This window comes from Delphinapterus leucas, chromosome 3, assembly GCF_059928025.1.
Source record: "Delphinapterus leucas isolate spDelLeu-1000000601 "Yukka" chromosome 3, BTC_Dleu_Yukka2, whole genome shotgun sequence".
Taxonomy (NCBI): Eukaryota; Metazoa; Chordata; class Mammalia; order Artiodactyla; family Monodontidae; genus Delphinapterus; species Delphinapterus leucas.
This window is the reverse complement of record NC_143131.1, coordinates 93,042,468-93,058,099: the sequence shown is the minus strand read 5'-3', so window position 1 is coordinate 93,058,099 and position 15,632 is coordinate 93,042,468. Positions and strand designations below refer to the sequence as shown.

At 52.0% G+C, this 15,632-nt stretch overlaps 1 protein-coding gene across 4 annotated transcripts in view; it reads right to left on the bottom strand.

Moving 5' to 3' along the window:
• The window catches only part of MCC (MCC regulator of Wnt signaling pathway), a 432,845-nt gene that overhangs the window by 10,751 nt on the left and 406,462 nt on the right, over positions 1–15,632 (bottom strand). For 3 of the 4 annotated variants that reach the window (XM_022591311.3, XM_022591356.3, XM_089908424.1), the window contains 2 exons: positions 13,395–13,601; positions 8,933–9,033 (listed from right to left, as the gene is read on the bottom strand). In XM_022591311.3, the coding sequence (XP_022447019.2) occupies positions 8,933–9,033; positions 13,395–13,601 (308 nt within the window). The remainder of the gene's footprint in view (positions 1–8,932; positions 9,034–13,394; positions 13,602–15,632) is intronic. The other variant, XM_089908423.1, reaches the window with a different exon arrangement.

Below are 15,632 nucleotides of genomic sequence, written 5' to 3'. Positions count from 1 at the left end.
GCCGTGGCCTCTCCTGTTGCGGAGCGCAGGCTCAGCGTCCATGACTCACGGGCCCAGCCGCTCCGCGGCATGTGGGATCTTCCCGGACTGGGGTTTGAACCCGTGTCCCCTACATCGGCAGGCAGACTCTCAACCACTGCGCCACCAGGAAAGCCCTAGAATTTCTTTGTAATTGCTCATTATGTGGAATTAGACAACCAGAGAATGGTCCGCCTATGTGGTTCCTCTTCCTCACCTTCCATTACCAGGCTTCTGTCTCCACTGAAGCTGCTCACGAGGCCACCGATGATCTGGGCATTGACACATCCAAGGGTCCCTCTCTGGCCTGATCTTACCTGTCGGCACCTTCTCCTCTTCTCCGAGCGCCTGGATTTCATCCCACTTCCCCAGCCATCCGTGCGGCCTTCTGCCCTGGTTCCTCATCCTCTCCTCCACCTTTACGTGCTGGGAGTATTTAGGACTTGGGCCTGGACCCCATTTTGTACCCCACCCTTTCTTGACTTGATTCTCTCCATTCGCATTTATTTTCCTAAAAACTACCTACAGGCTAAAAACTTCCAAATCTTCAGGCCTTTCCCCGGAGCTCTGGACTTGTCCTTGTGACATCTCTACCTAACAGGCATCTTCAGTTCAGCGTGTCCAAAGCAGACCTTCTGAGACGGCCTCCCCGACCCACGCTTCCTCGCTTGTCAGAGGCCGGCAAGGCCATTCACCCAGTTGCCGACACCCGTCTTCAGTCAGCCTTGACCCTCCCTTTTCCTCGTCCTCCACGTTCGCTCAGCAGCAAACCCCACCTACCAAATGGGTGCAATTCCTGCCACCACCCGGGCCCAAGCTGCCATCATTTCTCTCCTGGACAACCACAGGAGCCTCCTAACTGGTGTTTCTGCTTCACCTTTGTACCCCGGAGTCTATCTTTCACAGAGCAGCCAGAGGAAGTTTTTAATATGACAACTCAAATCGTATTATTGCCCTGCACTTGGAATAAAGTCCGTGGCTTTACTCTGACTAAAGGCCCTGCCTGACCCAGTCTTTGGTATCGCCCTCCCCCTCGCACCCTGGAATCCTATCCATTCTTAGCACACACCAAGCTTTTTCCCAGGACAGAACCCAGTGCAGTCAGTCCCCTCTGCTTGGGATGAACTTCCTCCCCACGGCTACCTTTCCTCCTTCGCATCTCAGCTTAAATATCACCTCCTCAGAACAGCCTACCCTGACCACCCATCTAAACAAATGTCCCAGGGTAATGACATCCCAGCACCTTGTCACTCCTCCATTATTCATTGCAACCTATATTTACTTCTTTTGGGAAAAAAAAATCTCCGCAGAGACTATGACTCTATTTCTTTCCTTCATGGTAGCCATTACAGTCTATAACTACTTCTCTTTTAGAAAATCCAGCCAGCAGTAACAGCTCTAACTCCTTTACAAGGATGAAGTTATTTCTCACCACAAGCCTTGGAGGTCAGTACTCTATTATTCTTCTAGATGAGGCACTTGAGGCACAGTGAAGAGACTCGCCAGGTTCACCTGCGGAGCTGGGATGCACCCAGGGGTCTGTCTGTGAACCTGCTCTTCAGCATCTTGCTGAAGTATGCTGCTTCATAACGAGCAGACAGTGGGGCAGGAGACAGAGCAGACAGCTCTCTGGTGAAGAGCCCAGGCCTGTGGAACTAAGGAGGGGGTGTCCCAGTTAATGATGTTCCGCAGGTGTTGTGTTGGGGCGAGTTTGCCAGGAGTAGCCACAAGATGACGGCTCAGACCGCCCTACGACCATGTTTCTTGCACATCTGCACGCTGCTGCCTTGCCCATGCTACAGGGTGCTTGGATGTTCTCCATCACTCTGCCTTTATGCGATCCAGGGCAAGGCCTTTTTCTCTGAGCTTTTGGAACGTGCGGGGAATGAAAGGAATACAAAGAAACCTCAGTTATCCAAGCAACGCCTACCTCAACCCCCAGGATGGGCACTGGTCTTTCCCTGTGCCCTCTGAGGCCGGCTCTGGAGCTCAGTCATTTGTTGACATGATAATGAACTCACAGGTGCACTTTGTATTCCATTAACGTCCTGCAGACCCCTGTGCATTTATGGAATTCTGAGCACAACTTCCACTGCCTGACTGCTCTTATAAATCAGCCACATAGGAAGAATCAGCAAGTGCAAGTTTAATAAAACAGCACCCTTAAAAATAATGGTCCTACTAATAAAATGGTGAAGATTCTGCTGCTTGTTTGCTCAGTGGGGTCTCCCTCTTTAAAGGACTCCAACCAGTTCCTTCTTCATTTCAACCCACTATGTGTATGGCTCAAAAACAGTATTAATCCATAGCTGCTGAAATAGGGGTCAATCAGTGCCATCTTCCTTCCTTTCATGGCCAGTTGTTCTTTCCTACAAATCCGGAAGATTTCTAGAGCTGGGCAGATATTTTTGGAACTCGGACATGGATCTGAACTCAAGGAGGCTTGCTGTGGCTTGTTCTAAGGCCCTCTGACAACCACGTGCTCTGTGGGCACCGATGGATGATGAGTGGTCTGTACCATCAGGGGTGCAGAGAAGAGGTGACACAGGAAGCTTCCAGAAGATGAGTGTCCTACGGGAGGGGATGAAGAGGAGGGGTCCCCAGGTTGAGAGAGATGGGGCAGGGTGGGGGGATAAAGCAAAGGGCATGCTCTCGGAAAGATGAACTACCCAGATGAATCTGGACCGCAGGTTACATGTAGGGAAACATTTGAAATATGTGCTAGGAAGTTAAGTTAGGGACCTACAGATGATCTTACAGGCCAAGCCACTGAAGGTGTATCTGCAGGGCAGCATGATCAGAAGTGTGTTTTAAGGTATTTTTGGTGGCAGAACACAAGGTGAGACTAAGGGTAGAATGACCCATCGGGATGCTACTGAGTTCTGAGGGATTGAGGGCTAAACTCAGGAGAAGGCAATGCAAATGGCACGGGATGGATGGGATTTTAATGGAAAAAAAAACATTACAATCTGCAGACAAGAGACAGAGATAGGAGACTTCAAAATTATAATCCTGGATCACTAGAAGAATTTACTTTTTTAAATATAAATAGGAATTCTGAAAAAGAGGCCAATTTCAAAGGGCAGGAGGAAACGGGATTATAATTTCTGTTTTAGACATGGTGTGTTTTCTTTTTTTTTTGCGGTACGCGGGCCTCTCACTGCCGTGGCCTCTCCCGCCGCCGACCAGGCTCCGGACGCGCAGGCTCAGCGGCCATGGCTCACGGGCCCAGCCGCTCCGCGGCATGTGGGATCCTCCCGGACCGGGGCACGAACCCGTATCCCCTGCATCAGCAGGCAGACTCTCAACCACTGCGCCACCAGGGAAGCCCGGAGACATGGTGTGTTTTAAGGCTCTAGCCTGATATTCGGGGGAGATGTCCAGTGGGCAGAGAGAAGTGCGGCTGAGATCACTGAGGGATCGTTTAGAAGGAACAGAGTCACCAGAGTCGTACAGCTGGGTAAGTCATGACCCCTGCCCGCCCCGCCCCCCCACAAGGGACTCTCCTGCAGGCAGCGGGGGGTGAAGCAGGGGAAGAAGAGGCAGGCACATAAGAAACAAAGCAATGATGTGTTCTCTGACAGAACGAAATCAGGGCTCACGAGAACCAAAAAATAAACATTTTATAGACAGGGAAGAGGCACAGTGCTGTGAGTGTCTGGGACGTGGGCTTTGGTGGTGTGAGGTCAGAGGTAGCGGCAGCACTGAAGCCCCAGAGGCACAGAGAGGGTGGGCGGCCTGGTGTGGCTCAGGGTGGGAGGGGGCATGTGATAGGGCGAGGGTGGAGAAGCAGGCAGGGGTCAGATCACACACTTGCGAAGGAGCTTGGACACAGACAGCCGGAGTCACTGGAAGGTCTTAGGTAATGAGGTGTGGTAGGCAGAGTTCGAAAATGGCCTCCGAGAGTTTGGCCCCTTAGGATACACACACCTCCCAGTTATTCAGTCATCCAGGTGCTGCTGTGAGGGAATTCTGCAGATGTAATTAAAGTCCCAAAGAGCTGATCTTAGGATAAGATGATTCTGGGTAGACCTGGCGGACTTAGGTGAGCCCTTCAAAAGGACTGGGCTCTTCCTGGAAAGAGATTTGAAGCAGGGAAGGGATGTGATAAGAGGGAGGTGTTTGCTGCTTTGAGGACCAGGAAGTGTGTGCAGAAGTTCTAGAGGCCTCTAGGAGTTACCCCTGGCCAAGAGCCCCAAGAAAATGGGATGCCAGCCCTACAACCGCCAGGAGCTGACTTCTGCCAACAGGCAGAACGAGCTTTGAAGCAGATTCCTCCCAAGAGCCTCCAGATGAGAACAGGGCCCTGGATGACACCTTGACTGCAGCCTTGTAAGACCCTAAGCAGAGAAGCCAGTTGTGCTGTGCCCTGCTGACCCACAGAAACTGTGAGCTAATGAATGGGCATTGTTCAAGCTGCAAAGCTTGTGGTACTTTGTTACACAGCAGAGGAACTCGAGTGTGAGGGTACCATCAGATCTGCATCCTGTAAAGTTACTCTGTGACCCTGAGAGGGCCCCCTCTTAGGGGTCATCCTCAGGCGCACACAGATGCGCTCCGGGGTCTCCTTCTTGGAGACAGTTCCCCCAGAGTTCCCTCTCTGCACAGCGACCTTCTCCCACCAGCTGTCTTCGCTTCTTGCCTTTCCCCTTCTTAACCCACCTCAACCTGAAGTGGTCGCTTCCTTGCTTTGAAACATGTTCTTTGCTTGGCTTCTGTGTCAGCGCTGCGGGTTCCTGTGTCATCTGGAGTCCCTTTCATTAGGAGTAATTCACCCAGCGGTGGAGGCCCACGGGCCAGGGCTGACTGGGGAGTTCCCACTCCGTCTCTTTGAACTCCGAGACGCCGCCTTGTGTATCTTCCTGGAAGGCCCAGCTCCACTCCCCACAGGGGCACATCCACGACCTCCAGATCTGGTCTCTTGTGACCACCCTAGCCAGTCGGGGCCCACCTGCCCCCGATGTCTCCCTGCAGGGATCTGACACTCAGCCCTCTCCCGGCAGCAGCGGCTCGCCTGTAACTCATCAGAGATGAAAGGAAGTCTAAGTGCCCCTTCTCTGCCAATGGGTCGGGCAATCCTGTCCCTGGACAGAGCGGCCGCTGTGATTTGTTGATTGCCTTCACTTAGCGTTTTAGAGAACCATCTGGCACTTGCAGGCACAGGTGGCAGCTGCCAGTGCCCCGAAGCGCTCAGCAGAGCCCCTGGCGGGCCTGTGACTAAATGAGCACAGCCTCCTGCAGGGACAGAGCGGCCCACCTCTGCGGTGCCTGGGTGGGAGATGGAGCTGGTCCTGACCTGCCTTGGGGCCCAGGGACAGGGGTGTGGAATCATCTGAGGTGATGCTACATGCTGCTGCTCACCACGTCACAGCCCTTTCCTGAGTCCTCCCTGTCCCTCAGCACTGAGGGGCACAGCATCCTTACCTTTTAACCGCAACGACCTGGGCTCGGTGCATCTGAGGAAGTCCGCCCTCACCACCAGCCCTTCACGTGTCCTCAGCCTTCGGGGGACAGATGGGTGGCTGTGTACCAGGAGCACAGGGATTCCCGTCTGCCCAGGCCATGCATACTATGCCGGGTCCAGGTGTAGGTGAGCCCACACGAGCGGGCTCAGCTCACACTCACCTGCAAGCAAACCTCTGCCAGCACGCAGGGGTCCGGCAGAGACGCGGGGGGCGGGGCCTGCGATTTCCCCACTGCCTCACTGTGTGACCTTGGGAAACCGCTGGGCCTTGCAGTGCTGGTCCCCCCCACCCCACCGCCTCTTCCCACATCATATGGAGAACACCACCTGCCCCTCGCTGCTTTCTAAGTATGGCGAAGATGGAACAGTCTGCTCCTCTCAGCTGTGCTCGGCTCCCGTAGGCACGCTACATGAATACTACGTGAAGTACAAAGAAAACTCATTTCTGAAAATTTCTTCTCCTTAACCACATTCGTATAGTTTACTTCTTTGGTGGTTCGGTTAAATTTTACTAGGACCACAAGCAAGAGAGGGATCTGGGATGGAGAAGGGTTTTGTAGCACGCAGCCTATGCAGACAACAGCAAAGACAAGGTGCCCTGATTAAAAAAAAAACTCATGTGCAAGACTTGGAAACCTGGTCATCCAGATGGGGTTTTATGGCAACCCCGGAGCCAATAAGCTACAGTAAACGTCCATGGAAGTGGAGGGAATGAAATCAGACCAGATGGGAGGTAGCCAGTAAATGTGTGATTGCACGGAGGCCTGGTTTTGTTCCAAACAGAAGAAGGTTGGGAGCAGACACACCGAGAAGAGCAGGGTCGCAGGGCAGGGGCCCGACCGAGGCTGCAGCCCCGCTAGGTGTTGCGGAGACTAGGCTGGGACAGGGCAGGAACCTAGGACCAGTGACTAGAATGTCACAAGGCACATTCCTAGGGGCTCTCCTCTAGAAAAGTCCATGCCTAGCCTCTGCTCCATCCCCCTCACCACACCTGCTCTTCTCAGTCTGGTTCCCCTGGCCCACAGCTTTGGTGTTTGGAACCATCCTTTTCCAAGGTAGGAATATGTCTGAAAATTCTGGAAAGATTCCCTCAACGGACTCAACCACTAGTGTGGCGGTGATTTAATATCTTCAAAGAAGGTGGTAGTTTCCACTTGATTTTTAAAAATAAAAACATCCCCAAACCTCAGCCTTTAGGTGTCTGTATTATATATCCTCATGAAATGACGATTCCACTTTCTAAGCTATATTTACAGTATAATTATGTTACTTTCCTTTTTCCTGTAGCCCTGTGGGTTCTTTCTTGGCTCCATATATCTGGGGCTTGATTAGAAATCCATGCTAAGCAACTTAAGGCTGGCTATTGGAAATCCATTGTGACTGACAGAACAAATGAAATCGCTTTATGTTTAGTCAGCAGAACCTGCATCCTGCTTGTGCCAGCGAAGGCCTCTGAGGTTCGGGGAACTTGAAAAATGCAGGGGCTTAGCTTACAGATACAATATCCAAATGGCTCCCTGTTGGCAGCAGGGGGTGGTTTGCATCCCGAATTTCTGGCGCAATCACGTCATTAGGATTAGCTGAGGGTATTTTCCCTGCAGCTTCTCTCTTCCTGCCTCAAGCAAAGCGATTACCATTTAACCACATGGCCAGAGGCACTGGCAATGTAAAAACTGAGCTATTACAACTTGGAAGGAAAGACAAAAAGTGGCAGTGAGTAAATCAGGAGGGTAGTGAGGTTCCCCACATGGCAGCCTGCAATCCACCCTCAGCCTGGAGGCTACACTATAAGATAAACAGCCCTGGCTGGACCAAGACAGCAGCCTGAGCACACACTGTAGCCTTCCCCTCCTACCCCAAATCCCCAGAAACGATGGCAAATGTATTTTTAAAAAAATCCTCAAGCACGATGGAAACTAAGGAGTGCTCTTCATCTGCCAGAAACCCTGAGGAATCATAAAAAAGGAAAGGCAGATTTTTATTCTTCTTGAAAAAGGAAACCACAACTTAAAATGCACACAGAAGCAAGCTGCTACAAAAGGAAGAAAGGGATTCAGAGGTGCTTCAGTGAGAGGTGCTGGCCATTAGAACCGGAGGGGACCAGACGCTTGGGTCAGATATGCGGCCTAGAGACCCGTTGTCAGCCGGGAGGAACAGAAAGCCCAGAAGGCAAGCTTGTGAGCCGAAGCCAAGAGTGAGTCACAAAACTCAACCTTAAAAACTCACATGTGAGGAAAGTTAATACAGTAGACAAAATAACATTTCAGAATAAGTATAATAAACATCCTCAGAGAGACGCAAGAAGATATCACATCATGACACAAGAGATGATAGGTTTCATCCCCAAAATAAACTCAACACATCACCCAAACACCATGATGGCTCTAGCTAAGGAATAAATGAGTGAGCTGGAAAACAGAGCTGCAGAACCTTCCCAGAACTGCACTATCCGATCGGGCAGCCATGGCCACGTGAGCCACTGAGCACTGGAAATGTTGACTGGTTTGAATCTGAGAAGTGCTGTAAGTGTAAATTTACTAGATTTACAGTAGATTTTGAACATTTAGTAAAAAAAAAAAAAAAAAAGAAAAGAAAAGATATCTCATTAATATCTTTTTAAAATATCGATTTATATTTTGAAATGATATTTTGGATACAATGAGTGAAATGAAATACGTTATTAAAGTGGACTGTACCTGTTTCTTTTTACTTTTTAAATGTGGTTCCTAGGACATTTAGGACATCAGGCGTGGTTTGCATTACCTTTTGACTGGACAGCCCTCCTCTAGAACAGAGTGCAGAAGGGTGGCGAGAGTATGAAAAGTTAGGAATATGGAAGACAGATCCAGAGAGAAAGAATAGAGGGAAAGAAACAGCCGCAATAGAGGAAAAACGTCCAGCAGTGAATCAACAATGAGGCCGTCTGATTGGAAAGAGCCAGAGATGGGGAGGGAGGCATTCTCACTGAAGCTAGAAACAAGATAAAGATGCCTGTTTTTTTTTTTTTCTTTCCTTCAGTCAACTTAATTACCTTTATATTTGAGAAATACGATACACGTATAAAGCAGCCAAAGAAATTGTTAAAAATTCCCTAAAGATCCAACAAAATTTACTCCCAGTGATATGAAAATATATTCCATCCCAGTGATATGAAAAGATGCCTGATTTGCTCCTCACCATTTAACACAGTCCTGAGGTTCTAGCCAATGCCACACCACAACCAAAAAGTACAGAAAGAGGCCTCTTCTACCTGGAGGTGAAATGACTGTATATATTCTCCCCGTCACTCCCCTTTCTGGCCTCCAGGTCTGGGCCAAAGAAGCCCGTATGGGCGCCTCCTCCTTCCCAAGCAGCCTGTAATGCTCCATGAGGAGCACGCGGGGAGAACCTGGCACCCAGCCGTCACTCCTGGAATATACTGCCCGGCGGGGCTGTGAACAGGGCGCTTACCGACGGATGGCGTTGGCGAACTCCGCAGCCAGCTCGCTGTCACTGCACGCCGTCCTCAGTTCAGCCAGAGACAGAGCTGGGGAGGCAGCGTCCGCAGACTCCTGAGGACGTAAACACAGGGTGAGGTCTACAGCCAAGCCGAGGGCGCCTGGAGGCAGACGCGGGAGCTGACGGGCGGCGGCAGCTCCGCCCCTCAACATCCCCTCGACGTCTGCCGCCTGCTGCCCCGCGCTCTGAGCACTCACAGGGAGCTGCGCACTGGGCTGAGCCCTCTACACACATGTTCTCTCTCTCTCTCTTTTTTTTTTTGCGGTATGCGGGCCTGTCACTGTTGTGGCCTCTCCCGTTGCGGAGCACAGGCTCCGGACGCGCAGGCTCAGCAGCCATGGCTCACGGGCCCAGCCGCTCCGCGGCATGTGGGATCTTCCTGGACCGGGGCACGAACCCGTGTCCCCTGCATCGGCAGGCGGACTCTCAACCACTGCGCCACCAGGGAAGCCCCACACATGTTCTCTTACATGATCATCGTGACGATCCTCTGAGGCAGATACTGTCATTATCCCCTATTTGCCAAGGAGAAAAACTAGGGCACAGGGAAGTTACACTGCCCCAGGTCATCAGCCGGGACACGGTGGAACCAGGATGCCAACGGATGCCAGGTCAGTTCCCTTCACCACTGGGTTAAGCCTCTGGTAGCTCATAAAAGCGGGAAACACATGTATCCTTGGGTTGTCCTTCCCTTCATTCCGTGTCCCCTGGGGAGAGAACCAACCTTCCCTGGAGTTAGGGGCTTTACTGGGTTCAGTGTCATCATCTAGAAGACCCAGGACAGGAGGAGGACAACAGAAGCACACATTCCCGGAAGATGTGCCTTAGCATCAGACAGGAGCTTTGGCACCACCTAAACCAAATCCTCCCCTTTTACAGATGAGGAAACGTAAGAGCCAGAATGCCTAAATCCTAAATGGAGTTAGGACAATTCACAAAGCAATGCTCACACCCCTCCGAGCGCTCTGCCTTCTCTGCATTTAGACAGAGGGCAGCTGCTGTGCTGTGTAATAAGCACAGGGGACGGTGTTCACCTGACAGTTTGCTCAGCAGACGTTTACAGAGGGCTGACTACAGCTCAGGCTTGAGAATAAAAAGCCCGTGATCTGTTACGCTGAGACAGAATGTAAACAGAAGGCTGTATCATGATGAAATGAGCGCTTCCAGGAAGTATGAACCTGGCGCTAGAAACCCAGACGACAGGGGGCGCTGGGTCCCCTCGGCCCACTGGCAAAGAAACGCCACCACACGGTTCTCCTCTGGAGGAGCCCACAGCACCTGAACTCCCCCCCACCCCCGTGCTCCTCCAGCTCTGCTTTCCCTCCCTCCTCTCCGCCTGGCGACCTGCAGACCCGAGCCCCCATCCACCAGCCCTGGAGTCTCTCCGGAGTCCAACACCCTCTTCTAGTGTATACAGCGACTCCCCTCGGGGTTAACATTTCATAAGACTCCTTAAGGACAAGGGACAGCTTTGTCTCACCCAGTGCCCTTCACTGAACACGTCTGGTAATCTCTGTTGCACACAGACAAGAAGTGAAAAAACCTAATGTCACTTGGGCAAGATATGGGACCCAGCTTGCTGGCTGGAGGGAAAGTTTTAAACCAAGCATGACACCCCCCCCCCCCGCCTCAGAAGCGAGAGTGGATGTTCTAGACCCCAATCTGGCCTGCCACCTGTTTTTATAAAAGGCCCACAGGGCAAGAATTGTTTTTGTTTTTAAAATCATGGAAAAAAAAATTCTAAGGAATATTTTGTGATGTATAGAAATCATATGAAATTCAAATTTCAGCGTCCATAAATAAAGTGTTGGAACACAGCCAGGTGCCTTTGTGTCTGTACTGTCTCTGCCTTCACGGCACCATTCCGCAACGGCAAAGTTACGTAGTTGGAGCAGAGTCCACATGACCCGAAAATCCTAAATTGTTAACAGTATACCAGCCTCTGCTCCGGACTGCCTGCCTCATCTACCAACAAGTAAGACCAAATGAATAGCCCAGAAGGGAGGTATTACTGATATAGTAAATGGATCTAACATTTTTTAAAAAATAAATTAATTTATTTTATTTTTGGCTGCGTTGGGTCTTCGTTGCTGTGCGTGGGCTTTCTCTAGTTGCGGCGAGTGGGGGCTACTCTTCGTTGCGGTGCGCGGGCTTCTCACTGCGGTGGCTTCTCTTGTTGTGGAGCACGGGCTCTAGGCGCGCGGGCTCAGGAGCTGTGGCTCACGGGCTCTAGAGCACAGGCTCAGTAGTTGTGGTGCGCGGGCTTAGTTGCTCCGCAGCATGCGGGATCTTCCCGGACCAGGGCTTGAACCCGTGTCCCCTGCATTGGCAGGTGGATTCTTAACCACTGTGTCACCAGGGAAGCCCTGGATATAACTTTTGAAAGGCAAAATAATCAGCTTCCTCCAATTTCATTACCTGAACAACACAGAGCACTCTTATAAAAGTTCCTTACCCTAACGTAAAAAATAAAATAAATCATCTGGCCTTTACCATCAAAGAGATTTCTGTTCTTTGAAGCCATTCCACGAAACACAGAGCTTCCCCCAGTCGAAATAAATACTAAGAACCAGGGGGATGCACAGTCCCTGGGCCTCTGGAAAGAGCCTGAGTAGTCCGTTTGCACCACTCCCCAAGGGTGCACACACGAACGCTGGGGCTCTGTCTCTCAGGCTCTGTCCCAAACTGGCTGCTAACAAACTCAAAAGGCTGAGCAAAGATTCTGAAGCTGTGGGCACAGAACAGAGCCCCAGATCCTCCCGCGTGAAACAGCTCTGCAACGGCTGCTGCTCACCACGATCAGACTCCCCAAGCACTGGGCACGTGGTTTCAGGGTGCACCCACATGGTGACCTTTCCAAAGCTCAGACTGTGTCACCTCACCCCCTGCAAAAACCCCTCAGCGATTCCTCCCCGTCCTCAGGACGGCACAGCCGGCTGGTCTCCCCAGCCAGTGTATGGATTCCTCCTCCCTCTAGGCTTTGCCCTTGCCATTCCACTGGCCTAGGGTGGACTTCCTGGTCTGCCCTGGCCCTCTTCCTCAGGCTAGCACCCACTCTCCACTGGCTCTCAGTTCAGGAAACCTGTCCCGAATCTCCAAATCTGGCCTGTGGCCTCCCCTTGCACCGGGCATTGATCCTTGCACCCAAGAACATTGTGTCCCTGCGTTGTGATCATCTATTTGCCCATTCCAGGGCAATCTAAACTCCTGGAACAGCCTCCAGCATCTTGCCTGGACCAAATCACATCCATCACGTGAACGGATGACTGAGAAGCAGCTGGGGCCTCAGTAAAGTGGCCAAGCTGGGTACCATGGCTATGGACTCCCTTGGTGCCCTTGCAGGTGAGAGGCGGGCAAAGGGTAGCTGTGGCCTCTGTGGAGCACGCGTCAGTTCTTAGCTGTTTAGCTGTTTCTTCACTGCCACACGGTATCATCAAGGTGCTTTCTTCGCAGGTACACTACTCTCGTGAAGACATCACTGCATCTGGGCCGTGAGGGGCCACTCATTAGACCAGCAAGTCAGCGTAGGCCCACAAGTCCTGGGCCTGAGACAAAGTGGGGTCAGGAGAAGCTGGCGTTTGTTAGGAACAGAAAATCTGACGCACAGAAATTCCAGCACCCTGGGGCGAGGGATATCTTTCTTTAAAGTCTGGACTATTTTTTTCTCCAGTGCAGTATTTGGAATCACTCTGAGACAGAGGCTGATGGAATGAGCTTGGATTCTAGAAAAAAAGACTTGTGTGCTAATGAAAGTGTGAGTTTGCAAGATGATATCATCGATAGCCCACTCTGTGTGATATCCTCGGGGTAATGCGGGGCTCACCTACCTCCTTCTCTGCCTCATAATGCTTCCGGCCCCCCACCTCTTGGAAGTCAAGGAGGAAACAGACGAGAGGAGGAGTGGCCGTCAGCCAAACTGATTCTGCCATTCACTAGCTGTTGAGACCCCCTCAGTTCTTTTAAACCTCATTATCCTCATGTAAATGGGGATAACTCTTCTTTCCTGAGAGTCGTGAGACTTAAGGGAGATGATACATGCAATGATCGGGTACAGAGTGATCAACCAGCAATGGTCACTGTGTGACACGGGCTAGAAGGAAGAAGAGGTGGAACCAGTATCAGACTCCTGAACCACCGCATAGATCGCTCCCTGGATCAGACCGTGATCTGTGAAAATGCTTCAACTGTATGGAACAGTTGAATTGTATGGAATTTTAACTGTCCGTAAAAGTGAGATGTTTTCAAAATGTGGATTTGGTTTCTTTGCCCGCAAAATGTCCCCTTCTTTCGAATTTCTAGAATGGCTTTCGGCTCCTATGCAAATAAGGAAGCTGAGGCAGCAGGGTGGTGGGCAGTGGCTGGCGGGACCTGGGCAGGCGGTGAGGCCCGAGGCCCAGGGTCCCTGTGCCCCTACCTTGCCGGCCTTGTCCTTGCCGCCGCTGCTGGTGGAGCTGAGGGACCGCGTGCGCTGCTCCTTCAGCTCCTCCACCTCGGACTTCAGGTGCTCGATGTGCACGAGGTAGGCCTGCTCCTGGGCCTCCCGCGTGCTCAGCTTCAGCTCCAGGGCCTTCTTCTCCTTCTCCAGGAGGTACAGCTGGGCCTTCAACTCCGCCATCTCCTCCTGCGGAGCACAGAGCGCACGAGGCGCCCATGGGGTGAGAGCAGGGCTGGGTGGGGGAAGGGGGTCTGTAGCTACCACCCACAGCCCGGAGGGAGGTATCACTGGGCAGCTGGGGAGAACATGACCCCGAGGAGACTAGATGGCCATCTTCACACATCTTAAAGGACGGACTCGTGCACCAAGCCATGCGCTTGTCACTAGGCACCAGAACTGAGATCAGTGGGTAGAAGTTACAGGCAAGCAGACCTTGGCTCACTATAAGGAAAACCTCTCTAACAACTGGAATACCCCACGCCCACGTCCCCAGTGATTTCATCAGCCACGACAGAAGCCAGTTTTCTGGCAGAGGCAGAGGCTAGCCATAAAAGGGGCTGTAAAAGGGTCATTCATATAAGGCTGGGTCTGACTAGGTCCCTTCCAATTCCCATTCCCTTTTCCACTTTCCATAGCACCAATCCACATATTTAATCACCCCTGATGGCAGTCTGGGGCCCTGAGCTGTGCCAGGCCACTGGGAAGCGTGCAGAGCAATGATACTGCCCCCAGCTCTTCTCTACTTTAGGCCCCAAATGAAACGAAATCGAAACAGAGCCCTTCCCGGGTGACTACGCCTCAGGTAACTTCTTCATGTATCTTAAAGAAGCCAAATCAGAGTTTGCTATGGAGAGAAAGAAGTGACTCCCAAATAGGGACCGTGCTGTCCTGGGACCAGAGCCGGGCACCAGTGGTAATCACCAGCATTTACTGAGCATGTAACACTGTCTTAAATGTTTACACTAAGTCACTCAATCCTCCCAACCTGAGGGAGGTATTATGAGTATTTCCATTCATGGAGGGGAAACTGAGGCATGAAGAGGGAAATCCACCAGCTCAGCCCACAATTACTGGGTAAACTGTGGAGCCCCAGTTTAAACCCAGGACGTCTGGCTCAGAGCCCAGGTAACCACTAGCTATACTCCCCCTCCCCGGCCCTGCTTTCAAGGTGAGCCCACGCATGACTCTTGTCCCTCACCTCTGCTGGAGGGCAAGTCCAACACCCCGTGACCACCCGGTCAGTCTCCCCAGCTATCTCTGTCATCTTACTTCATAACACGGGGGCACTGCCTTGAAAGGGATTCACCAAGGTCACCCCCGAAGTGACCCTCCTCTGAGGTGACAAGCCACAGGCCTGCTGTGCTCTCCTGGGTAAGCCAGACCTGGGGAGTAGATGTTCTCACCGCCAACATGGGGAAACACCTAGAGGGTACCCACCGTGGCTAGTCGTACTCAGGGCTGGGGGCGTTAGCCATGGAGGAGGCAATGTGCCGAGCTGAGCGACCACTGAAAAGAAGATGCCAAACCTTTCCTAACAATGACAGAACCAGGATGAAAGGTGTCTCCATACACTGAACCTTCTCATCTTTTGCCATCACAAGCCGGATTCTGAAGGTTCTGACAGCACTGCATCCTGAGCTAATGTGGACAGTCATACCCAGAACAACCATACAAACACAAGCTTGAAAGAAGGAAAGATGGATCCATGGGTGCCGGAAGCAGGCCCTCCACCCAAGAGGAAAGGCAAGGTGGCCACAGCACCGGCCTCCTGAGGCATCAGGCAGGCAGGGAGGCCCCAGCACCTATGCAAGGGCAGGGCAGACAGCCAGGACTGAGAGCCCCCCCCACCCCCCCCGCACAGGAGCCAGGACTCTCCAAGTGCCGTCTCGAGAGGAGACAAGAAGACTTCCTCCCTGTGGTGAGGATGTGGCGAGGAAACGTGTCATCACTCAGGCTTCGGGTGGGAGAAAAAAGAAAAGCCTCTTCTGAGGAATCATGTAGGCATGAGGCATGTGTAGATATGCTACAGGAATCCTCAGCCAAGAATATGGCAAAAACTAGCCCTAAACCTCTGAAACCCACGGGTCCCAACAGATCTAAGGACACAACCGTTTACAGGGACATCTCCACCCAGGACACGCGGGACCCCACGGAAGACACAACCTCCACCGGGGGGAGCTGGCATCCACATTCTCCTCCCAACACACACACACACAC